General features: G+C 34.6%; 3 protein-coding genes across 4 annotated transcripts in view; all 3 read left to right on the plus strand.

The window, feature by feature from the left end:
- Nucleotides 1-72: 72 nt before the first annotated feature.
- On the plus strand, nucleotides 73-1,485 carry LOC110097860 (thaumatin-like protein 1b). The gene is made up of 3 exons (XM_020824482.2): nucleotides 73-336; nucleotides 418-1,114; nucleotides 1,190-1,485. Exons 1-3 carry the CDS (start codon nucleotides 282-284, stop codon nucleotides 1,377-1,379), a joined length of 942 nt encoding a protein of 313 aa, XP_020680141.1. The 5' UTR covers nucleotides 73-281; the 3' UTR covers nucleotides 1,380-1,485.
- A 7,485-nt stretch (nucleotides 1,486-8,970) lies between these two features.
- LOC110097861 (thaumatin-like protein 1) lies at nucleotides 8,971-12,154 on the plus strand. Its single transcript, XM_020824483.2, has 3 exons — nucleotides 8,971-9,245; nucleotides 9,339-10,020; nucleotides 11,782-12,154. Exons 1-3 carry the CDS (start codon nucleotides 9,185-9,187, stop codon nucleotides 11,963-11,965), a joined length of 927 nt encoding a protein of 308 aa, XP_020680142.2. The 5' UTR covers nucleotides 8,971-9,184; the 3' UTR covers nucleotides 11,966-12,154.
- Nucleotides 12,155-16,644: 4,490 nt separating this feature from the next.
- Nucleotides 16,645-26,382, plus strand: part of LOC110097851 (acyl-CoA-binding domain-containing protein 5) — a 13,486-nt gene continuing 3,748 nt past the window's right edge. Inside the window, exons 1-5 of one of the 2 annotated variants that reach the window (XM_020824467.2) lie at nucleotides 16,648-17,479; nucleotides 22,989-23,091; nucleotides 23,200-23,312; nucleotides 23,539-23,606; nucleotides 25,214-25,525. In XM_020824467.2, coding sequence (XP_020680126.1) covers nucleotides 16,836-17,479; nucleotides 22,989-23,091; nucleotides 23,200-23,312; nucleotides 23,539-23,606; nucleotides 25,214-25,299 — 1,014 coding nt within the window. In that variant the 5' untranslated portion in view covers nucleotides 16,648-16,835 and the 3' untranslated portion in view covers nucleotides 25,300-25,525. Of the gene's footprint in view, nucleotides 17,480-22,988; nucleotides 23,092-23,199; nucleotides 23,313-23,538; nucleotides 23,607-25,213; nucleotides 25,526-26,382 lie in introns of those variants that run through there. The other variant, XM_020824466.2, reaches the window with a different exon arrangement.

The raw sequence follows: 26,382 nt of genomic DNA on the forward strand, positions 1-26,382 counted from the left end.
ACGGTCATTTTTCTTGGATTTTGCTTCATCTTCCTACTCCTTTCGGTCTCCAAATCCCTCCCCTCTCTGTTGTCGTGAGGAGCTTTAAATTAGCTGCTACTTCAGAAATCACTGGCGGTGGGGCCAAAGAAAAGAAAAGAAATTGGCCCCCCCTCTCTCTCTCTCTCTCACTACTCGATCTACTATAAAAATCTCTTACTGCAACCAGTTTCCTCCCCTCTTCTTCGGTTTCTTGCTTCTTCGCTCAACTAATCTCAGGACGAAACAGAAATAGATACCCAATGGCGATTCCCATCTTCTTCGTGCTCCTTCCTCTACTCCTTTTCATGCTTCCAGGTAAATAAAAAAAACCATTTCTTGATTAAATCCCTCTCCCCTGTTTATCTTCTCCCTAACTCCCCTGTTTCTTCCCCGCAGAGCGCGCAATGCCGGCGACATTGTCCATGACCAACAACTGCCCCTTTCCAATTTGGCCGGGCCTACTCTCCGGCGCCGGCACGGCCCCTCTCCCTACCACCGGCTTCCTTCTTAACCCCGGCGAGTCTCGTCCAATCGAAGTCCCGTCATCCTGGTCAGGCCGTTTATGGGGCCGCACTCTCTGCTCCACCGATCCCTCCACCGGCCGTTTCTCCTGCGCCAGCGCCGACTGCGGCTCTGGCACCGTTGATTGCTCCGGCAGCGGAGCCTCTCCTCCGGCCACTCTCGCGGAGTTCACACTCAACGGAAGCGGCGGCATGGATTTTTTCGATGTCAGCCTCGTCGACGGCTATAACCTCCCCCTGCTCATCGTGCCGGAGGGCGGTGAGCCCGGCGGCCGCTGTGGACCCACCGGTTGCCTTGTCGATGTTAATGGACTTTGCCCGTCGGAGCTCCGGGTGGTTGCCGACGGCGAGGCGGTGGCTTGCCGGAGCGCTTGCGATGCTTTCGGCACGCCGGAGTATTGCTGTAGCGGGGAGTACGGTGGGCCCGGCACTTGTAAGCCGTCGATTTACTCTCAACTTTTTAAAAACGCTTGCCCTCGAGCGTATAGCTACGCGTATGATGATGCCACGTCGACGTTCACTTGTTCCGCCGGAACTAGTTATCTGATTACCTTCTGCCCCAGCACCACCAGGTACGTTAATCACCGCCTAAACTTTGATTAGTTTAATAATTAATTATTTAGTCTTATTGCTTACTAATTTTACAGTTTGAAGTCCTCGGGTTCGGGTCCGGGTTCGGGTTCGGGTTCGGGTAACAACCCGCAAGCGGTGGGGCTGCCGTTGATTAATGACACGATGGTGTTTCTCCAGGGGAGCTACTCGGCCGGCGAAATGGTGGTGCCGATGATGCCGGTGGTGGTGCTCGGGTTGTTGTGGGCAGTTTGGTGGCTTCTCTGATTTTTTTAGGTTCAATTTTTTTTTTCCTAATTTTTGTTTTCTTTAGGTATGTAAATATATTGACTTGAATAATATGGGCATAAATATCCCAATTTTTTCTATTAAATTTCCCAGTTTCATTTAAAAATTTTCATTCAAGGAATTATCTTCATTAAAATTTTAATTTATAAAAAAATATTTTATTAATGTCATATAATTTATTAAAGATGTTAAAATTATGTTAGATTATTTTGATTAGTTCATTATATGTTAATAGAATGTTATTTTAATGTAAGCTTAATTTATATAACCCGTCTTTGTTATCATCTTCAATGAATGCGGTTACTAACTGCTAACGATAGGGCACGTATGCCCACAAGCAATCCATTGATCGTTGGTGTCAGGATCCCGCATGCAGTGTAGCAGTGAAATTGTGAATAGTTTTGTGCTAGTATTCGCTCTGAAAAGTATGTATCGAACGGTGGAGTTGGACACTCGCATAGATTGATAGTATATGTGAGTTGAGGCAAAGGCTTTGGGCAACTTCCATTTCATATTTCTTGAGTAGGTGGTGTGGACTCCCAATGATAGCCATCGAGTGCTTTTTAAATGGCTAGCCCTAAGTAGAAATGGCTAGTTCCTATCGATTACCTAGGATTTAAATTTTTATTTTTGTTCAAGTGGTTTATCATATCAGTGGTTTTCTTTATAAAGAAGAGTGACTTGGGGCTTCTTCTTTATTTGAAGTTGGTGAGTATTCGAGGTAGGTGATGATTACTTGGACTAGGTTTATTTCGCTCATCATTCATGACAAGAGAGGTTACTAGTGCGAGACACGAGTTTTACGTGACTTGCTTGTCCAGTTTGAGAAATGGCATCAAGACATTCCAAAGTATGTCTTCTTATGTCAGCGGTGAAATGCCAAATTAAAGAAGTTTTAGAGGGAGAGAAGAGTTCTTAAGTCATGCTGAAGTGTTATTACTCAGCAATGCATAGGGGTAGGATGATGTAAATGGAACATAAATATGTATTTTCCTTTTTTATTTTCTTTTTGGGGAATACTTTGTAGTTAACATCATTCCTAAAAAAAGGACTTGTACACACACATAAACATACACACTCTTTTGTTGAATTTATTTATGTGCTCACTAGTCTGTCTGCTCGACAATGTTAGATATTTATTGAAGTGTGTCATATATTTCTTTTTATAATCTGTAGAGTAAAATGTGACTTCAACAAGTGCAAACTTTCCATCAACCCTAGGGCTTCAGCTCGATATTTATGTCTTCTATGATATAAGGGTCATGTTATTTGCATTCTTAATTTTGATCTTACAACTCCTTTTAGCTCCGATAATGTTATAAATAATAGTATATATCAATCAATGAAGTTCATAATGTAAAAATTAGTAGAAGATCTAAGTATTCATGGCTATATTTGATTTGATAATTATCATCTCTCTTATGACTTAGGATTCATTTGAGATGATTTTTTTATGCTTTCTAAATCAACTTTTTTATATAATAATTTTTAATTCAAAAACTTTTTATATTAGAAAATCATATTAAAATAATTATAAAAAAATTGTTGCAAATAAAGCATCAAAAGGAAGGAATCTTAAATATATAGTGTGAAGTACACATTTTTTACTAAACACATTTTATGAGAAATTTGAGATAACATGCATATATTATGGTATAATTAATTATCATATTTCATAAAAATAGCTAATAAATTATCTGCCTTCAAACAATTTAATATTCTAACAAAATTGCAAATTTAAATTTATATAATTTATGTAATTTCGAATTTAAATGAGGCATAATAAATAACCAATGGAGTTATGCATTACCAAATATAAAATTTACACTTGCTGCCACTTTTAATGTCAAATAGCCTATTTCGACATAGTGAATACGGGATCATAACAATTTTGATTTCATTTGAGATAATTTTCTTTATGTTTTCTAAAGCAATCTTTTAATACAAAAATATTTAGCTCAAATAAATTTTTAACTAAAAAACGACTTTATAAAGCAGCAAGAAAGCTGTTCCAAACAAAGCCTCTAGCTCAGGAGAAATTATTCTTTGCGAACGCCAGACGGGAAGAACCGTCCGGTTTTGTATCTGTGAACAGTAAAAACACAGCGTAAACAAGAAAAGCGCATTGAGCTGAGTTTTTATTATTTACAGAGACAAAATTGGACAATTCTTCAATCGGGTGTTCGCATAGAATAATTCATCCAAATTCAGCCTCTCGAAATAGAGGTGAATGGCATGTTTGTGATTTTTGAACAGTTTATAGGCAAATTATTTAACATTGGAGAAATATTTTGATGGTATAACACTCAAAATCATTAAATTATAATTTATGCTTACATTTCTCTTTCTCAAATAAATATAATATTTTCTTTTTTAAATTATTCTTACCAAATTAAAATCAGAATATTCCGATTTTTTTTTTATGAATATAGATTTTAAATATTTTTTATCATTAAAATTTCGTACAACTTATCATCACTCCTTCAGGAGGAAAGATAAACTATTTTTTACAAAAAAAGTAAAAAATTGAATAAGTTATCATAGCAATTTTTTCCCCTTAAAAGATACTTTATATTGAAAGCGGACGGCTTATCCTTCTAAGAGCAATGGAGATTGGAGAGATAAAAAGAATGCTGACCACTATGAAATTCTTCTATTGAAAAAGAATTAATTAAAATTGAAAAAAATTAAAAAAAAAATCTTCGCAAAGGTACAATTTTTAAAAATAATAATAATTGTTGCGTGCTAGAATATATGCGGCGGTAGAGTTTGTAAATTTGCGGCCTAGCGTTGTACGATTATTCAGCACACAAACAGAAAAGAGAAGTGAACACCAATGTTTTTACGTAAAAAACCCGAAAGAGGGAAAAAACCACTGGGCCTCGCCCAGTTGCAAAGTTCCACTAGTATTTGTTTCAAGTACAAAGGTTGATCCGTCTTACAAATCAAGACGATCAATTTACAATCAACTACTCACAAAGTTACAAAGTTCTGTGAATTCCCGACGTTTCCCGAAAATCCGGCAGAGTTCCGGCGTCTTCAGGCGGTGAGAAGAGCTTCAGCGGTGGTCGAGGAGGAGCTTCTTCCTTCTCCTCCTTCTCTTCTTCTTCTCTCTCTTCACTTGAGTCCCCCTTCTAAAGAATGAGGGCTCTATTTATAGTTTTTCTGTAGTGGCATGACTTGTAAATATGTGTGAGATCAGGGGCGAACAGGGAGTGCTTGAATGGACGGCTGATTTTGAATCATTTGATCATACACCGTTCGTCAGCCATTTGAAGGCCTTAGTGATGTCGGAATTTGGAGATCTTAGACTCGTTGGATTCGTCTCGTCGAGTCGTTCGATTCGACTATAAGCTCGCCAAAATCGGAGACCGTTTGGTAACTCAACAGCGCTTTAGGTCCTTGATTTGGACTCATTTGGGCTCGGATTGAGTCAAATTTGGTGTCGTTGGGTTCGTATTTCCGAGACGCTCAGTTTGACTGTAAGTTTTCTCAAATCGGAGTTCAGGTGCTTCCAAATTTAATTTTTAAAGTTTCCAACTAGCTTTTTGTCTCGAGATTCGTGCCCGATCAAAATAATTTTTGCATGACGTATCAATAATAAATGTTGTTTGTTTCTTAGTTGTTTCCTTCTATATTTATCGATTTAATTTTTTATATTTTGATATAACTAATAAGTTATATCATAAATATTTATATTAAAGTTTCTATAATTTATTTGATGGTCTTCAAATATGGTGAGTAAGCTCCAATTAAGGAAGTTTTCAAAATTAAAAAAAAAAAACAAGACTAAGAATATATTTGGGACGATTATAATTTTTTTATAAAAATAGTTCATAATTGTAACATTATTATAAGGAAAATAATATTTTAAAAGTTGCTATTAAAAACAACGGTATGCCACATAAGTTTTTTAAAAGTAGAAAAAAAAAATAGTAGTCAAATAAAAAATATGATTAAGATCTGAAAAATAAAATAGTAAGTTGTCCCAAACATAATCTAAGGCTTCGTTTGGGATAGCTTTTTAATGCTTCTTAAAGCAACTTTTTAGTAAAATTTTTGTACTAAAAATTTGCTTTAATAAGCAGTTAGAAAGCCGTTCCAAATGAAGCCTAAGTGTATGCCCATGAAAAAAAAAAGTGATTCTAGATTATGCTCTTATAGTATACTTTGAATTGTTTAAAAGTGAAAGTTTAATGTTTCGTTTGGGATGACTTTCTTACTGCTTCTTAAAGCAGTTTTCTAGTACAAAAATAAAAAATTTTTCTACTATAAAACTGCTTTAAGAAGCAGAAAGAAAGCTGTCTCAAACAAAATCTAAGGGATTTATTTTTCTGAATTGATTGGTCGAACGCAAAGCAAAAAATTGATAGAAAAAATTTAGATTTTAGAATCTTAATGATAATTTTTATAAATATTTATTTATGAGATATAAGTGAAGCAAATTTAGCTTTGTAGTAGAGCTTTAATAGTTGCTCTGCATTAGAGATGACACTAAAGCATAGATATGACTTATCTTGATAAAAAATAAATACAATGTGAGAGTGATAGCATCTTCATCTAATGGTGATGTATAAAAGTATTTCATCATACTTTATGCTTATTATTTGCATAAAAAGTTCAAAATATTAAACATATAGTATCCATAAATGGCTTCAATCCTTTAGATAATTAATTATTTTATATACATATTAATTAATGTATGTTGTTGATGATGTCATGTGTTAACATACTTCATATTATGGCTATGCGTCAAGCAATAAAATATGTTAATTCTTATGGGAAAATAACCTCAGCTTCATTTGAGATAGTTTTCTTGCTGTTTTGTAAAATTATTGTAAAGAAAATAAAATTTTAAAACTATTGTAAAAAATAATGATCATATAAAAATTATAATGATGATTTGAAAAATAAAATAACAAGAAAATTATTCCAAACAAAACTTTAGTCTAGATCCTCAGTTCCAAGTATGTCAAGTTTTGTTGAATCTATGCTTCAATTCAAACGAGGGATGCAGAAGTCAATGGCTATTGTAATGTTCTTTATGGCTAGCCTGCATTCTACCACACAACCAGTCAAGTTTTTACCCAGAAAATACTTAAAAATGTCCAAATGATCATTATAATCATTCATTTAAGTCAATACATGCTCAATAATACTGTCAAGCCACATAATTATCTCTCACCACCTTCTCGTATTCTGTGTTTTACTTATATCTAACAAGTTGTATTGTCTATATTTATATAATGTGTTGAAAATATGTTTCTATCTTACAAGCATTCCTCATCAGTCAATTATAGCTGCTCTGGTTTCATTTGGGAGGACTTTTTAATTGCTTTTTAAAGCAGCTTTTTAGTACTTATAAAGTTTAATTTTTTACTAAAAAACTGCTTTAAAAAACAGTAAAAAAACCGTTCTAAATGAAGCCTATATCTTTCTCCATGCATAATTATAATCACAATAGTATAAAATAATGTAAAGTCAGCACTGTAGGTATAATATAAGAGTATCAAATATTTTCATATATACCTGAACATCAGAGGTGTCATCATCAAGTCGATACTCGTGCATGATCCAGTCAGTCTTGAGGCCATGAGGTGCTCTTCCAGTGTAAAAAACTAGTGTTTTCCTCATTCCAATCCTCTTTGAATTGCTAAGATGAATGGCTTTATCTCTTCCTGTAGCCTTCCAGAATCCAGCAGTAGTTGCTCGATTGGTTCGAGTTCCTGTAGGGTACTTCTTGTCTTTGTGACTGAAGAAATACCATTCATTTTGAGGGCCACTTCCAATTCTACATTTATCTGTTTTCTCATGAAAATTGCAAGCTAGAAAGTTTAGTTACAATTATCTCAGAAAAATAATATGTAATGAAGGATTATTTACTTTCTTTTCTATCTTATGACACTAATTATAAAGGGAAAATTAGGTTTCAATTAACTGTAGCTATGTCTATGAAACCTTTTCCATGTTTTACATTATTTAAAATGAATACCTAATTTGCTGAATAAATTAATTATGTAAAAAATATTTAATTTTTTTAAAAAATAATACACTTATAAATTATTAATTCTTAATTATTAATAATAAAGAACCTACACTTAATAATCTACACTTAATAGATTTTGATCGAGTTGAGTATGAAATGGCTTATTTGTCTTCTTAGAGAATTTTTATTTGGTGTGGACCTGGACGTAGCTCTACATCCGGAGTCCAATAAAATCGAGTCACTTGGCATGCACACGTGCATATTAATTTTTATTTCATTTTTCTTTTTTTTTTTCTTGCCAGCCCGACCAACCTGGCCCAAAATATTCCTGTTCAAATTTAGGCGTTTTAATTGGCGCTCTTTTTTTAAAAGAAATACCTCGAACTTCTATATTTTTTAGGATTTAAGCTCAAAATATATTTTGATAGTTGCTGAGAAAGAAGAAACCTGGAAAAGCCGGTGAAGATGAAGATGAAGACTGGTTTGGAGGAAGAAAAGCCTTCTAAGAGCGAAGGCAACCACCTTTTGACCAATTCTTCATTGCTAAGGTCCATCAGGTTCTATTCCTTCTGCAGAAACCTATTAAGCATTATGATATATTTGAGAAGTCAATAGTCGGTAGGTGAACAATACAATGTCAATATTGACGTCGAATTGTTCCCCTACGCCAAAAAACCCTCGCTTGAGAATTTGTCAAAGAAGAGCAAGAAAGAGGAGAGAAGCGCTTGAAAGAGGAGAGAGATGATTACCTTGACAGAAAGGAAAAATTATTCCGTCAGGTTACCTGACGTAGAGATACATCAGGTAGCTTATAATACGTCGCCACGTGCACTTACTCTTTACCGTACGGCCCAATGACCCGACCCGGAGCGGACCTGAGAGTTGGCGTAGCTCGGTATTGCTAGGTATTGATCCATTTTGCTCGACAAAAATGAAAAATACTATTCTGTGAAGAGCAATACCGAGTTCTTTTAGGTATTACTCGGTATTGCTCGGTATTAATACCGAGTTCTTTTAGGTATTGCTCGGTATTGGTCTTTATAGAACGATATTTATCGTTATTGCCAAGCAATACCGAGTAATACCTAGCAATACCGAGCAAATACCGAGCAATACGCGAACATAGTAATCCCGGATTCGGTCCGAGTCGGGTAGTCGGGCCGCGCGACAAAGAATAAGTGCACGTGGCGATGTATTATAGGCTACCTGATGTATCTCTACGTCAGGTAACCTGACGGAATAATTTTTCGACAGAAAGAGTGCGAAAGAAGAGAAAAATAAAATTTGATTAGGAATGAATTATGCTATTTTAAAATTTTACTATATTTTAGTGTAAAATGAATTTTTCGTTGTAGATGTCCTAACACGGTAAAAATTACAAACAGCTCCAAAAATTTTCCGTGCAATTATCAAAAGTACGTTTCGCCATCTATTTAAAGTAGTAAGATGTGTCTGATTTTCCCTTTATTTATTACGTAACAAATAAGATATTTATGAAAGTTTATTCAGTAAACATAGATTTAGCTATTTTTATTAAGATTCTTTTCTTCTACTCAATCAATCGGCTCTGTTTTCTGTTAAATGGGCTGAGAAATTCTAACTAAACCTTACTTATCATAAAACGGCCGAACAGAATATTATCACCTTCTTCTCGTCCTCTGTTCTTCTCCTTCGCCGCCACCGAATCGCCATTTCTGCTCTCACTTCTTCCTTCGAGAATCCTCAGCAAAAATCCTACTCACTGAAAGGAACTCAAAGCCACTTACAGTACTGTAAAACCACCACAATTTCCTCCCCAATGACTCCCCTTACTCCTAGTTTCGCCCTAACCCTACTTCTCACACTCATTTCTTTCTCAGGTGCTCTCTCTCTACCTCTCTCTACCTTTTTTGGTCTATGCCCTCTCTGTATTTCTCCTCTCAATTGATGTTCTTTGTGCTTATTTCCTGCAGATCGGGGAGTGAAGAGCGCGACATTCACTTTGGTGAACAACTGCGGCGATACCATCTGGCCCGGAATCCTCTCCAACTCTGGCAGCCCGTTACTGGAACCGACCGGCTTCGCCCTCCCTTCCGGGACATCCAGTTCACTCTCCGCGCCCACCGGATGGTCCGGCCGCTTCTGGGCGCGCACCGCCTGCTCCTCTGACGCCTCTGGCCGCCTTACCTGCGCCACTGGCGACTGCGGTTCCGGTTCCGTAGAATGCGGTGGTGCAGCCGCCTCTCCGCCCACTACACTAGCCGAATTCACCCTCTCCTCTGCCGGCGGGAACGATTTCTACGACGTGAGTCTTGTGGATGGCTATAACCTCCCGGTCGTAGTTACGAGCAGCGGCGGGGTAGGCGGCTGCGAGATGACTGGCTGTGCCGTGGATCTGAATCCGATGTGTCCGATGGAGCTGAGGGTGGGGGAAGGAGAAGCCTGCCGCAGCGCCTGCGAGGCATTTGGGCAGCCGGAATACTGCTGTAGTGGTGAGTACGGGAGCCCGGCTGCTTGCCGGCCGACGATGTACTCGGAGATGTTCAAGTCGGCGTGTCCGAGGGCTTATAGCTACGCTTATGATGATGCCAGCTCTACCTTCACCTGCGCCGGAGGTGATTACTCCATTACTTTCTGCCCTGAAACGCCCCAGAGGTAGGTACCGCTACAGACAAGTAAAACAAAGTAGGATAGGGATTGATTAAAAGGTGATTTGAAGTATGATATTTGTAGATGATTGCGATCTTCTTTGCTCATTTCATAACTTGAAAGCGACCACTTCCATATTTTTCTTTTCCTTCACTAGCAGCTTCAAGATTGCTCATTTTAGATCTAGTTAGGTCTGATCAGAAACCCCCAAAATCGGTTACTTAAAATTTTTTGTTTGATTATTAGCCTAGAATGACTTACTCCAGCTTGGATTACAATGAGCTCAAATTGTTATATAGATCTGGAAACAAAATTGTTAGCGGTAAAAATTTCAAGTTTTTACCTATTAAACTAGCTGAGAACCACTCAAAATTTATCTGAGGTGAGCGAGAATATTATTAGATTTACACTGAGAATTTGATGTTCTTCATCAATAGAGCTCAAATCTCCATTCAAATCTAAAGGTATTTCTCTCCCCTGACATGAATTTTCCTCGATATGTCTTTCCTGTATTCTATTGATAAGATTTGGTTGGTGGCAATATTTAAAGAATAGTTAGTTCGCCTGTCAATTAAATGATTCTATCTTTGCTCATCACTTTTGTCGGCTTTAGTTTTCAGTTGACTCGAACTGATTGATCTTTGAAATGGATTATGATTTGTGTCTGCTCTACTGGAAAGATTGTATTTTTTTCTGATTAAAATTTAAGTAGAGTGAATTTCAAAACTGTGATAAATTATTAATTAAAATTTATATTAAATTCATTTCAAAATTTTCATCATGATCTAATTGAAGAAAGTTGTATTGTGGTCCTTTTTCTTCAACAGTTTTCTGTTTCTACTGAAAATTCAACTAATGCTGATAGTGACTTCATTAAATATGAATCAAAGAGTTGCAGCGTTTAGATCTATTTCTGTTCTGCAAGAATATAGCCTATGAAGCTGCCCTTCCGTTTGTGTGTATGATTTCATTGGATTCTTACATAATGTTTTAGAGTCTCATCTGCAATCTTATTTGTTTCAAATAGCATCTTCTAAAGGAGAAAAAGTGAGGGGAAAAGGGAAACTAAAGAAAACAAGGATAAGGGGAAAAAAAAAGGCTCTGGTCATTTCTTCTTTTGCTTTGTTCTTTCTCCACTGATGTGTATGGTTAGCGGTTGTGGTTGTTGCTCCTATAATTGAAATATTAGAAAACCAGAAAAGCTTTTCAGCATCAGATTCCTATTTCTAGATTTGCAAAATGTAGCCATTTACCCATTTCTAGAATCGCAAAATGTAGCCATTTACCCACCGAGGCTTAGGGTGGTTGGTCGGCGAGCACAGTTGGGATCCCCCATTCCGGATTCGAATCCCCCCCTCTACTACGGCCTCGCCTCTTCAGTGGGGCAAAGCAAGTGTGAGCCCGATACCGGTGTATGACCTCGCTAGGTTCCACTGAGGGATTAGTTACGCCGCCACGTGCTCCCTTTGGAGTGTCAGCGTGTAGATACCCAAACAACAACAACAACAACAACAACAACAACAACAACAACAACAACAACAACAACAACAACAACAACAACAACAACAACAACAACAACAACAACAACAACAACAACAACAAGCCTTTATCCCACTACGTGGGGTCGGCTACATGAATCAATTTTGGTAACGTGTAGATACCCGTTACCAAAAAAAAAAAAAAAATGTAGCCATTTGAATACTTGAAAAACTTGATTCCATCTTAAATTAACCTTTTTTTTTGTTTTTTTTGTTTTCTGCATATCAGTCAGAAATCTACTACAGCCTTCCCTTCTCCGCCAAATGAGGCAACAGGAGTGGTTGTGGAGGAGGATTCATGGTTTGCGAGCTTGGCCATGGGAGACTCTGTGGCAACCTCTGCAAGGAGAAAAGCTTCCATTGTTGCAGTAACTATTACCTTTTCTGCTCTTCTCTGTGTTCTGCTATTGTGAGAGATAAGGCGCAGAGGTGTCCTTCGTCCCTGAAAAGAAGGACGACTTGTTTGTAATCTATATGAACAGAATGCAATTTGTTTCTTTCTTTAGGTAGGTTTTAGTGAGAGACAAGTTGTGGGTGTATATCTTTTGTCCATGGAATCTCTCCGTGATGATTATTGTTCCTTTATTTACGATTCCCTTTAATTCACTGTAGCTGTTTTTATTGAAATGAAAGCTTTAGCTCAATAGTAGAAATTAAACTCAATATAATTACATCAGTTACATTGTGGCTTGGGTATGTTAAAATCCCGAGTCACCAAGCCAATTGCCAATCAGCTAGAAGTATCTATTCTTAGAAAAATTATTTTGTGCGGACACTGGGCGTCGTTCGGATGTAAATCAGAGTACGCTACATCACCTCTTTGTGGTGTACTGCGACTGTGTACCTGTTATGCATCAGATGATGTGGCGCGCTTTAACTTGCCTCTGAACGATCTAGTACATGTACAGAATAATTTCTCAAACACTCCTTTTCTTATAGAGATGAATAGGCTTGGAAACAAGAAATAGAAGGGGGAGTCCACCAACAACTTAGCGAAAAACTATTTAGGGAAAAGAGAGAAAATTTGCTCATGAGATGGCTTGTTTATTATAAAAGAGAGAAAATGATTATATTTTAATCCATTATTATAATAAAATGAGAAAAGGAATGATAAATTATAAGGCAAATAATAATGAATTATTTAATATAAAATAGTGAGGTAATTTAAGATATTTTTTATAACTTTGTATGTAAAATTTTGAATTTTAATATATTTAAGTATATTTTATACTACTATTTTTTAAATGAGTTGGCACAAAAGCTAAGAAATTGAGTTAGGGTTGGCTGAAGCTTGGCTCATTTGCTGATTGAGCTCAGCTCATGAGCCATTTATCGAGCCAGCTCATGAGTCAACTTAACACACTTGCACCTCTAATTTTAATCAAATCGAAGTATGATGATACTTGTGTCCTGCCATTTATGAGCCATGCCTAAACTTGACCAATTAACCCTAATTTTTATACTAGCAGAACACTATTTTAAGAAGCAATAAAAAAACCGTCCCAAATGAAGCCTTAGTTTATTTTAGGTTTATGATATTGCATATTTAACTTTCTTTTGTTAAAACTTTTGTTGTTATCATATAAAAGCTACTTATAAAGGCAACCGAATCATTAAGGTTGAAAGTTTGTATGACAAATTAAAATGCCCATCAAAACTACTTCTTGGTAATAAAAAATTATTTTAGAAAGCAATAAAAAAACTGTCACAAATGAAATCTAAATTTATAATAAGCTCGAGTAAACCAGTATCGTGAGTATTGAAAGCAAAAAACTTCTTTAAAGGCAAATTATGTTATCCAACCAAATGAGAAAAATATGAAATCTCATTAGTTATTCCACCTATAAAATTTAGAATTTATTTGGGACAAATTTCTTACTGAATTTTTAAGTAAAAAAAAATTAAATTTTTTATAAGCATAAAGAAAACCGTCCCAAACGAAGCATCAATGAACCCAAACTTTTTATAACAATAAGGACTATTATATAAATTATAGCTGGTGCTCCATAAATAAGGTGCACATGGATTATTTAATTTTTCATTGCACATTTATTTGCACAAAGTTAAACTATTTAAAAAAAAAAAATCCATTAATAAATGACATTTGAATCCTCATAATTTTTTTCTTAAGAGGAAATTTTATAATATTCATAACAGTTTTAAAAATTATATTTGTACCATAACAGTTTTAAATGTAATTTTGTAGTTAAACTGCTATCTTTCTCAAAAACAGTGCTAAGGAATCTCATAATTAATTTTGTAAAAAAGCTTAAGTCAAGAAGGCCATTATATTGAAGCCACAAAGATGACCGTACATCTTTTTGAAGTGTGGATGTATGATATAATATATAAATTGACAATTGTGTATCAAAAAGAAAATCTTCATTAGACCATTGGAAATGTAACGGAAAATCACTGTTTGCCATTCTTCCGTCGCTCCAGTTGAGCGGCAATTCTGTCGTTATTTTATTGCTGGTGAACAGTGCGATATCAATATTGACGTCGCATTGTTCACCCGTTAAATTTTTATGTGTCAAAGGGATTTGCCCGCAAAATGAAGAAAAACGGTTACGAGAAGAAGAAGCCAGCGAATTGGAGTTCGATTGGAGTAGAATTACGGCATTTTGGAGTTTTTCTTTATTTTGCATTGGAAAATGTAATTTCCGTTGGAGATGTCCTTAGTAAAGAAATGATACAATTTGAAGAAAATTTCCTGATTAGTTTAAATAATATTTATTTATTTTTTATGCTCCAAAATTTTTTGATAATTTTTGGGAGCTCAATGGATGACTTTATTAATTCCGATATTCTAAACGGGCTACACAACTACTATATTTTTGTTTTATTTTATGTATAGTGAATTCTTTAGGATTTAAGCTGTAATCCAAATATATAAAAAGATGATAAATGGTCGACGAGTGGAAAAATTATTAGGTGCGGAGTGTGTATCGTCCGCACAAATATGGGTACCTAGCGGTACCCAGCAGTACCGAGTGTCGGTACCTAGTGCAGAATAAGGCTTGTGCGGACAGTTCTCCCCGTCCGCACTCCGCACCTAATAATCTGGGCTGAATTTACGTAATTTTCTCCACTCAAGATCGCTTTACAAAAAATATTAGAGCTTCTCACCTTAGTATTCTTTTCTCTCCCTCTATTTCTATTTCTTTGTTTTTTAACCCTAGTTGTGGGTGCACAAACAATTCTAATTCAACTATTCTAAATTTATTAGGGTGCCCTAATATTTTTAAATTTAAGTTAATTTATTATGGAGAGAACTTAATTATAATTATAATTTAATAATGTCTAAATTTACTTTAATGAATTTAAATTTTCTTTAATTATTTTGAAACTAAGCGTGATTACTTTGAAATGCTAAACTTAACAATACTCTTTAAAAGACTAGGTTGAATTTACTTAATTCCCTTAATTAATAGGCTAAGCCTATTCACTTAGGTTTCATTCGGGACAGTTTTTTGTCACTACTTTTTCATTGATTTCAGAAAAATTTTGAATTAGAAAGATGCGATAAAAAATGGCAAGAAAATTATCTTAAACGAAATCTTAATGTCGTTGGCCACTCAATTTATCGCTTGACGTGCTTTAGTTATAAATTAAGGTAAGTTAGATTTAAAATTATATGGCTTAAGGGATGTAAAAAGAGATTGTTTAAATAGGATTAGAAGCTTAAATTAATTTATGCCTGATTTAAGCCCTAATTAAACATTTTCCTAATCCATCATAGAATAATTTTTCTTACATGGGCTAGAAATCATTTTGCCTTAAAAAAGGAGAGATTGTTATGTGTTGAGTCCAGATACATAGATCTATTCAATTTTCTGACTGTGAACAATTAAAAGCACAGTTACTGTTCACCACTGTGCTTTTAATATTTCATAGTCACAAAACTGAATGGTTCTCTATATCCAAACTCCGCTGGTAATAATCTGTCGAGAGAGAGAGAGAAAGAGAGAGAGAGAGTCTCTTGTAAGTAAGTAGTAACCATAGGGAAAAGAATATAATTAATTATGTCCCCATAGAAATTTCTATTAGAGCCCAAAAAGCCTATTAATTAGAAAAATGGCAAACTCTAACAACAAAAAACACAAAAAAAACCCCTAAGTTTTACCATTTTTAACCAAAGCATAATATTAGTAAATTAATTTAATAAAGAAATAGTCAAAAGTATAATTTATTTTCAATATTATACTCAAATACATTAAAATTCTTCTCATCACATCTATGTTTTAGATTAACATTTTTTATTTTATCATTATTTTTTTTACTCTTTTTAATTATTTTTTTGTCAAAAAATTATTTTCTACAATAATTTTTGGAAAAGCTGCTTTCTCCACAATTACTTTATAACCACTTTTATAAAACATTATCTTCATTCCAAATAGACCCTAAGATAAATTTAATTAAGATGAATAATCATCATTAAATCATTTTTATATAAGCATAATATAAATTTATCTTAAAACAAATTTAATACTTATTAAATTTATCATAATTGAATTTTAATTCCAAATAATCTATACTAAAAATCTCTTTGCTATATACATAAATGTTGCAATTTTGAAATGAAGATGATAAAAAGAGAGAGATGCAGTTCATTTTGATTTGTTGGTTGGGAGTTTTGAATAACAACAAAGAAGTCTTAAGTTAGAAGCTTGCGTATATTATATGTGAATAAATTTGTCTTAATTGAACAAAATATCTCTAAGGGAAGAAATCGTTCTATGCGGACACCGAACAATCTGGAGACCAATCAGAACTCGCAACATCACCCGATATTGAGCGATACTGAGCACCGGTGCTGAGCAAAAAAAAGTGATGTGGCGCATTCTGATTGATCTCCAAACACTATTCGGGTGTCCGTACAGAATAATTTTTTTCCTATGCGAGAGATATCCCGTAGATGTTTCAATTATACTCATATATTTTGGTCTTTATAATTATTTTAATTAATATATATTTTCTTTTAAGAAAATACAATAATTAAACAAAATAATTTAATTTAGAATAAAAATTGTGAAATTTATGCACCCACTCTTTGAGATAGATAAAGAAAAGAAGCTGAGATCGCCGAATATGCTTTATTTTTGTGCTTGCGTCGGCTCCTCTTCCCCACACCGGTCGCTAAAGTATCCCCACGCGCTCTCCATTTCCTCTGTATCTACTTTTTTGGGCTTTCATTTGGATCTCGATCGCGATCTCGATTTTCGTGGAGTGGAAGGGAAGGGAAGGTAAGGTGGGGAGAGAAGAGATAAGCGAGGGTTGGAAATGATGGAGTTGGAGCTTTACCAGGAGCTTATCCTGGCCGCCGTCTTCTCCGTCCTAATCGCCTTTCTGATCGGGAAGATCGCCGTTGTTGGAGCTAGCGAAGGCGAACTCATGGAGGACGTTTCTGATTCCGCCGATTGTGCGGATTCCCTTTCTGCTGGTGGAAAATTGGAGGGATCGGAGTTGAATGAAGCTGAGGCGAGCGGTGTTCGTTCCGGGAGTGAAGAGGAGATTGTTGGTGTGTCGAAGGAAAAGAGTGATGCTGGGACGGACATGATGACAGTCGAGGAGGAGTTTGATGGGGAGATGAAAATGCCTGTGGTGGTGGAGAGTTTGAGGGAGGAGGTCGAGCGGCATGTAGTGGGTACGGAGATTAAGATGGAGAGGGGAAGTGAGGGCGAGGGTGAGGAGGAGGGATCGCTGCTTCACGGGGAGGACGAGTGGGAAGGGATAGAGAAGAGCGAGGTGGAAAAGCTTTTTGGTGTGGCTACTGAGTATGTTCGTAGCGCGAGTGGCGCAGTTGCGTTGGCCAGGTTGAGCAGTGATGTGCAGTTGGAACTCTACGGGCTTAACAAGATTGCCACGGAGGGGCCCTGCTTTGAGTCGCAGCCACTGCCATTGAATTTCTCTGCTCGAGCCAAATGGTACTCTGCAATTTTCTGTTTTTCCTCCCTTTTGGTTGGCTTGATTGCTTTAGGTAACATTGATCGGCGGCAGCATAATTTTGCTTTTTTTATTGTAACAAATGTGAGGTATTTCTTGATGATTAAGCTAGCTTTGGTACCAGATGAGAATTAGGAAGATATGGATGGAATACTTCTGCAAACAATAAACAGCTGGAGAGTTGACAAATTTAGGATTTTTGAGCTGGATAATTAGTGCCAATAGATGAATGGGAACCAGTTGAAGTTTTATCCAATGTATTATACTGCTGCTCAACTAAAATGGATTATGGAAGTTATTTATTTGGTAATGCCAAAGATGACTAAATAAAGTAGAAATAGGAACTAGTTGCATGCCCCTTGATGGTTAAAAATACTTGAACAATAAAGTGTGATTGAAGAACTCGTTTGATTGCTTAGATTTTTGATATTTTAGAGCAATAAAATCTAATATTGCATTGAAGTAAGAATTCAAACTTAAGTTCATAAACAATAAAAATGAAATTAGAGTTGAATAGGTATATGTGATAGTACTTATCCATAACGGATAGAGTATTTCATTTGACTGAACTCGGTTGGGTATCCAATCCAGATATATGAGATGGTATCTGCAACAATCTAAACATTACTTGTTAAATGCTTACAAAAAAATTGAATGGTCATGCTCATTTGCATAGTTCTGTTGGCCACAATCACAGAATGCGGACTTCATGTGTTAAAGTTGTGATGGAGCCTGTGAGAGGGAACCCACTTGAGGACCTCCACCTGACAGAAGTCATCAAATGTGAATCTTCAAGAGCTTTCCCGTTTGCCAAACTCTTCCAACAACAGCTTTGACTTATTGGCATCCTCGTTGGATCCCACTGGTACTCCATTTCCTGCAACCTTCTTAGACCTTGGTGATGGATGAGAGGGAGCAGGAGAGAATCATTGGGAAGGAGAGTGGATAAGAATTGAGAGCTCAAAACTTAAGGGCATTTGTATGTTACTTATTAAATCTTGAGTTATAAATCAAATCGATTGTTGATCGAATTTTCATTAAGGTATTGGAAACATTTTTGGTATGCATCTACACCATATAAAATTTCGAAGAACATTTATGTGCTGCTTATTAAGCCTTGCTATAATGAAGTAGATTTTATAAAAGAAAATATATAATATATTTATATGTTTATATGTTGGTATTATGAAGGAAATTTAACTAGCCTACTTTAAGTTTTCATACTATAAGTAATTTAGAGTGGTTGATTATATTCTATAAAAAAGAAAAAGTGGCTATAAAGCTTTCCTTCTTCAATTTCCCAATGGGTACTTATATACAAAACTACCTAGAAAATAATTGAAAATTACTAATTACATAGATTTAAAAATTAAAACTATTGTCCAAAACTTTCCATCTTGGCTGCTTGAGGAGATAACAATTTGTGCCACTTTCCTTTCCACTTAAAGCTCATGAATTTTGGGCACTCTTCTTTCCATGTTAAGCATATGAATCTATGACAAATGATTTCCTTTATTTCATGAATATATGGTTCATTTTATTCCTTTTTTGCCAACCCTTATTGATGCAGAGCATCTTATCTAAAATGTAACTTAGGAATAGATTATCATTTAAGAGCTATTTTTAAAGCTTTTTTTGAAGATTCTATTACCAATTATATATATAAGCTGCTATCAGAAGTATGGAATGAATGAATATTTTTAGATTTTAACAGTTTTTACTGTCCTTGATGTTCTTGCTCTTTGGAGCAATTACTGTGATGTTTCTTCATTGATCTCCCCATATCAATTGGTATCAGAGCCTTGGGCTTATGCTACATCAACCATTGATGTCAATCGAGGTTTTAGATGCTTTGGAAAGACTATGGATGAAGATAGGTTTTCGACGGAAGCCTCCACCAGTTGGAAACGACAAAGCAATTCTCCCTCGATGGCAACCATACCATTGGACATCTACACGCACGGTCTGCTTGTCCGTGACCAAATTTTGTCTGCGACCTTGGCCGCATTGCTCTCAATCAACCCTCATCGTCGACCTACGGTCCGTGCCTGTTCTTGTCCAGTTTGCACGAATGTCCACGCCTATCGTCCACGCGCTCTTGACAGTCGGCATCCATCAGTTCGGCACCTGATCTCGAAACCTGTCTGCTGCCTTGCTCCAGCACAAAATTGCACTTCCAAGTGCCTCGGTCCACCTCCGCTCATTCCACACCACTGTCCCTACTCCCCCAGTTTGCTCCGAGCTGTTGTTTACGACCAGCCCGCCACGCGCGACCAACTTTTAGCGCTCAATTCCGCTCCCTCGCCTTAACCGCGTCCACCTGCCCCTCTCCAGCTTATTTTTGCGCTTTAGATCGCAATCAACGAACTAGAGCCCCCTTCCGTCCCGTACTCTGGTTTCTTCAGACAAGAGTAGTTTGATTCAGATCATTTTATCTAAAATGTATCTCAGGAATAGTTTATCATTTAATAACTATTTTCTAGACTTTTATGGAAGTTTCCCTTACTAATTATATATGTATGCTGCTATATGAAGAATGGAATGGAATGAATATTTTTTGGATTTTAACAGTTTTTACTGCTCTTGATGTTCTTGCTCTTAGGAGCAATTACTTGTGATGTTTCTTCATTGATCTACCCAGATCACTTATACTTTCAACACTATCTATCAAATCTGATTTTAGATCTATCATTTCAAATTTTGCTGAAGCTGTTTTTGAATATATGGCTATAAATTCATTTGGCAAATTTGTTTGCAAGTTGACTGCCCCTGTTGGAACATACAAAGTGAAAACTAACCCACTTTTTTGTTTATCTTTAATGATGTGTCTATCCACTTCCATATATTTGATTTGATCATTATGGTTTAGATTGTAAGCAATATTGATGAGAGACTTATAATCACAGTATATCTCTATCAGCCCTTTTCATTTGATTTTTAACTATTATAATATAATTTTAATAAATAGGAGTTCACATATATCCTGTGTGATTGCTTTGAATTCAAATTCAACACTTGAACTTAGGACAACAGGTTATTTCTTGCTTCACAATATTACAAAATTTCTCCTAGTAGTGTGCAATATTCCGCATAGTTGGCTTCAGTACAACCTTCAATTAATAGGATTTCATATTTTTTATATATGATCTCTTTTCTACAATTTGGTTTTAACTACATGAGAACTATGTAAGCAGCTTAATGGTGAGTTTCCTTTGGTTTATGCAAAAATTAACTTATGGGACTTGTAGTAAAAGTGATGTTAGGATGGGTGTCAGATAGATCAATTTTCAAACTAATTTTTGATGTTATCCGATGTCAACTTTTGTTTCTTTTTCATCTATGTTTGGTCTCTGATTTGGTTTAGTTGGTGTTTCTCATAGGTTATAATCCGTCATTTTTTTCTCTCAAAAAATCCATAACATATTTCTGTTGAGAGAGAAATATTTATCTATAACTGCGTCACTTTTATACCCAATAAGTAGCTTGCTAATCTCTTTGATATTAAAATTTGAGGCAAATTTTTTCCTAAGTAGTTATTTATTTTTATTGTCATCATCTTTAACAATGATATCATTAACACAATAAGGATTGAAAATTTTCTGCCAGTGGAATGCTTTATGAAGAGTTATTATTTTTTGTTTTGTTTATATCCTATTCCATAAATTGCTTTTATACTATCAAACTAGCTCTTGTGGATTTTTAAGATTATATAGTGCCTTTTTTATTCTAACACCGTTCGTTTGGTGAAAGAGCTATTAAATTTTGGTAGAGGATCCGTATAAACTTCTTCAGTGTCCTCATATCATAAGTCATTTTTTACATTATATTATCACATAAACCATCCACAATTAGCAACTAGAGAAATTTTGATGCGAATTATATTCATTTTAACAATAGGAGCAAAAGTTTCTAGGTAGTTATTTCATTGGATTTACCATTCCAAGCTTTTATCTGCTTTTTATTTTATTTAGAAAGTTCACATGTATCTTATAATTTTTTTTGGTAGCTCAATGATCTCTCATGTATGATTTTTTTTTTCTAGGGCATTCATCTCTTTGTTAATGACATCCTTGAAGTTCTTATTTTCTAAAATCTCAAATGTGGTTTATGATATTTTGATGATGTTGGAGCTGATATTTGTAAGGAAGGCTTTATGTGTAGGAGAAATTTTTTGAAAATTATGTGTAATGAGTTATGAGATGCAGGGGAGAATGCGTGGCAATAGGTTGATCATTGTTATGAGAGTTACTTGATTGTGGTTCTAAAACTTGAGCTTGTTGGAAATTGTAGATGGGCCTGCTTCTTGTATAAACTTGAAGGGATTTAGTGATAGAAGTAATGTATTATTCTTGTGTTTGTGTAATTACGATGCCAAGAGAGAAGTTATTAAGTTCATCAAACTTTTCCTTCATTTGATTTTTTTACCTCTAAAAATAAGTCAAAGTAAAGAAATTCTATTTTTCATCAAAAGTGTGTCTTGAAGTTAAGAATTTTTTAGTGGTTGAATGATCACATTTATATCCTTTTTGAGTGGACAAATATCCTACAAAAACACCTAAGTTTCCTAGGATTAAGTTTATCACATTGTTATTTGTGGATGTGAACATATGACATTTGGGCGAATTTTTTTTGAGAAAAAATTCAGCAAGAAAATTCAGGTGTTTGAAATCTATTACTCTTGAAGTTATTTCATTAATGAGATGTGTGGACGTTATGGCAGCTTCTTCCCAATATTTTTTGGAAACTTAATTTTATAAGAGAAGAGTCTTAGTAACTTCTGAAGTATACTAAAAAAAAAAACTTCTGAAATATATATTTTTTTTGTCGCCTCATTTTATTTTGGAATGTTAGATCAAGATAATTGATGAATAATACATTATTTATTAAGAAAAGAATGTATAATTTTGTTAAAATATTATTGAGCATTATTATTCTTGATTTTTTTGACACTGACACGGAATTAGTTTGTTATCATATAGAATGTTTGGAAGAATGAGTGAAATCAGATTTTTTTTTTAATGATATCATACAACTGCAATCATCATGTTTGTTGGCTGTCATTCTTGTGAGAAATTATTGTGTACGCAATCCGAACGTGTTCGGATGTGCGTACACACTGCTTATTTTGTTGCGTATTTTTTTTAGACATAATTTTTTCGTGGCAAATAAATAGCAAATAAATAATAATCACTAAATACACAAAAAATACGTAGAAAACATAATTTATCAAAAAATACGCAGTGAAATAAGCAGTAAATACGCAGCATCTGAACACAATTCTGCGTTCGGATTGCGTACACAATAATTTCTCCATTCTTGTCGCATGTGCTTGAATTTATTGTATACAGGTCAACATTTTTTTTTACAATATTAATGCAGACATCTAGATTACATTAAAACAAAACAACCCCCAAATTTATAATTTAGCCTAAATTATTTGTTCAAAATCTTCATATGCGAGTAATGAGTTCCCCGACTGATATATGCTAGGCAAGCTTGGCAAAGATTGGGAAACATGTCACCAGAGGTAGCTATGGAACATTACATTAATCTTCTTTCCAACAATATTCCCGGATGGGTGGACTTAAAATCTGTAAGTGAGTCTAATAACTAAAATGTAGAACTTTATTTTTCACTCAATTTCTCTGTATAATATGATGTAAATAAAGTAACGTGACCTACTTTCTGATAATTTCAACAGGAGGATGCCAAATGTGGCAAAGACAATGATTCTCCAGTGGTAGGGACATCAGATTCAGGTATTTCTGATTTAAGATCGTCATCACAGCGTCAACTTAGCTCTGAAACTCAAAGGTAACTTTTCTGTGCCTTTTTTTTTCTAAGGTTTGGTTGATGAATGCGGAAGGATGATTTGATTGAACTCTTATGTTTCGTTTGGGATGGCTTTCTTAATGCTTCTTAAAGCAATTTTTTAGTACAAAAAAATTTAATTTTTGTACTAGAAAGCTGCTTTACGAAGCCTTAGAGTACCATCAATCCGCTTTTTTATCCATTTAATAATAATGTCTGTTTTTTGCAGGAAATCTGGAGACCATGCTTCTTTTGAAAATGATCATACATCAGAAGGGTCGAAAATACTAGAGCAAGGTTTGCCTATGATAATACATTTATTTTGTTCGTTTTACAGCCATCTACTTCTCTTGTGATGTTAACTCCATTGATTGTCATGTCTTGTTTTTGAGTCTGGCATACTTATAAAATGATAGGGAAAGAACTGGAATCAGAATTGAAAATTTCGAAATGTAATAAATATTACTAGTAATTGGATTACGAGAGAAGAGATGAAATACTATGATAGGGAGGAGACTTTACTGTTACAGTTCTGTTGTTGGAATTTCCTAAAACTAAACCTTTGTTTTGGACTATTAGCATTGTTCTTCTGATAGTTTTTTTATTTGTAGTTATTGATCTTTGCTTTTAACATTTGTGAAGGATGCCAATAATTGAATTTTTTTTCTTGGATGAGCTGCATTCATGCCCATAACATTTTGGCTTGTTAACCATTTAATTATCTTAATCACTAAATGCAAATGCACCCTTCATTAAACCTCGTTGAAAACGTGAAATGCCTTTCCATAAAAATTTCATTTAGGTTCTTTTCAGATTTATTTGGCATTGTTGTGTTGTGCTGCATAGTGTTGTGATACCTTATACTACTTTGCAAAGCGGATAATTGTTTGTTAAGATTACTAGTTAAAATGATACATGAATTGTAACATTTTCAAAAACTGCTGTTAATATGAGTGATTAAATGACTGAAGTAAACAAATTTCTAAATTTTATATTATCAATTATCATAATGTAATAAACTATTTATGCTACTTTCACTGTTTAATGAAGCGGAAGCAGTAAGAAGAAAACATAACAAACGAACCCATAATTGTGAACTAGCTTCTTTAACTGTGCGATTTCGCACCTTGATGTTTGGAGAGATTTTGAGGTGAGGTTAGCTCAAAAAAATTCTTGCCCATTTGTTTAGTATTTCGCTCAAGATTATATTGTGTTAATATTATTATGTTAATACAAACATGCAACACTAATAATGACAATGTCAATCAAAGTACTGGCCAAAGGCGCAATTTTTTTCAGCTCGTCTTAGCTTGAACTATGCTTGAGATGAGATCATGATAAGGAAGTGTTACCTTTGTTTGGTTGGGTTAGCAAAACTTTTTGTGCTTTTGCATTTTGTGATTGGGAGCATTGAGACTTCTACTTGGAAGCTAGGGTTACCCATAATATGGTGAAATTATTCTGTGCCGGTATCCAAAGTCCAATCAAAATGTGCCATGTCGCCCCTTGCTCGGTATCCGACTCAGTACTGCTCAATACCGCGACTCGGTACTGCTAATGTGGCGCATTCTGATTGGTCTCCGGATGGTAATTACGTTCGGCGTCCGCACAATAATTTCTCCATAATGTGAAGGTAAATCAGGCCAACTTGCGTGCCCACCCACCTTCATGCACATATAACAAGCCTTAATGGATAAGATAACGTGTCTAGCGCTTCTTTTAACTCTCCAAATTTGATTAGTGTTATTTTCTTACCTGCATGCCATACAGAGTATTTTACTTCTTAATATATAGAAATTTCTGTTCAAACATTTTTATTGCGACTTCAATATCTGAAGGAATATATGCTTGTTTTGTTAGAAAATATTTTGTTTTTACTAATGTGGATCTCCATACACTGTTAGGTACTTTGGACACAGGGTTTACAAGTACTTTCATCCTCAACCTGCTATCTCCAACCAGAGGGGCTTTCTTGAGCATCTACTGGTAATCTGGCAGACCCTGATGAATTAAATAAATTACATAATTGCTTGGCTGCTCAGCTTTGAAGTTGCCATTTCCTTATGATCATATGGTCTACTATTGTGCATGTATTATACTGTATATAACTTTATTGTGAAATGCAATCTGCATATTTGTACCTAAAACCAAATGATTACTCTACTCCTGCTTTGATTGCAATATCATGAGTGTGATATCAAATGATTTCAGTATTAGTCTTTGGCCTTAAAACAAACAAAAAGCAGAGAAAAAAAGAGTAATGGTGTAAAGAATTTTTTTTTCCTTATTGTGTTCTATTAAGAAGAATTGAGTAATGATGCAGGGAAATAATAATAAATTAAATGAGTTAATTTTACACTTTTGAAGCAAATATCTTGCAATTTCCAGTTCTTATTGAGCTAAAAGGTAAAAACAAATTGTCCTGATTTTATGTTTTTTTTTTTTTTTTGAAATATAATAGCACTCAGTTAAATTTTAAATTTTGCTTGGAATAACTTTGTTATTGCTTTTTAAAATAATTTTGTTAAAAAATTTTTTAACTAAAAATTAATAAAAAAATTTTCTTAAAGGAAGTTTTAATTTAGTCAGTGCTGGAGTGCTGGCCAAATAGTTGGGAGTGGTAAGAAAATCATATTAGACTAAATTAAATGACCATTCTATTTCGATTTTAATCTATAAAATTACATAAGCTAATTGAATTGTTTGATTATGTTTAAGATTTATTAAAAAAATCATTTGAATTAAATTAATTATATTTTTAAGTAGAAATGAAGGTTGGTTTAAAACTTATTGGTTTGCCATCTCTTTTCTATCATTAATGTATGTAAATTCTAATTGAATACAATTAAAAAAAAAAACTGAATTAAATTCAACCAAAATTAGTTCAAATCATTATTTTTTAAGTTAATTTAAGAAGTAATAAAATTGTCATAAATGAATCTTGAATCTCCTAATATTCATCGTCTAAAACTCATCCCGGATTCTCGACCATCAATTTTTAAATTTTTTTATTATTTTATACACATTAGAAATTATAAGAAAATTAATCAACTTTTAAATTACATATATATTA

This window comes from Dendrobium catenatum, unplaced genomic scaffold, assembly GCF_001605985.2.
Source record: "Dendrobium catenatum unplaced genomic scaffold, ASM160598v2 fragScaff_scaffold_574, whole genome shotgun sequence".
NCBI lineage: Eukaryota > Viridiplantae > Streptophyta > Magnoliopsida > Asparagales > Orchidaceae > Dendrobium > Dendrobium catenatum.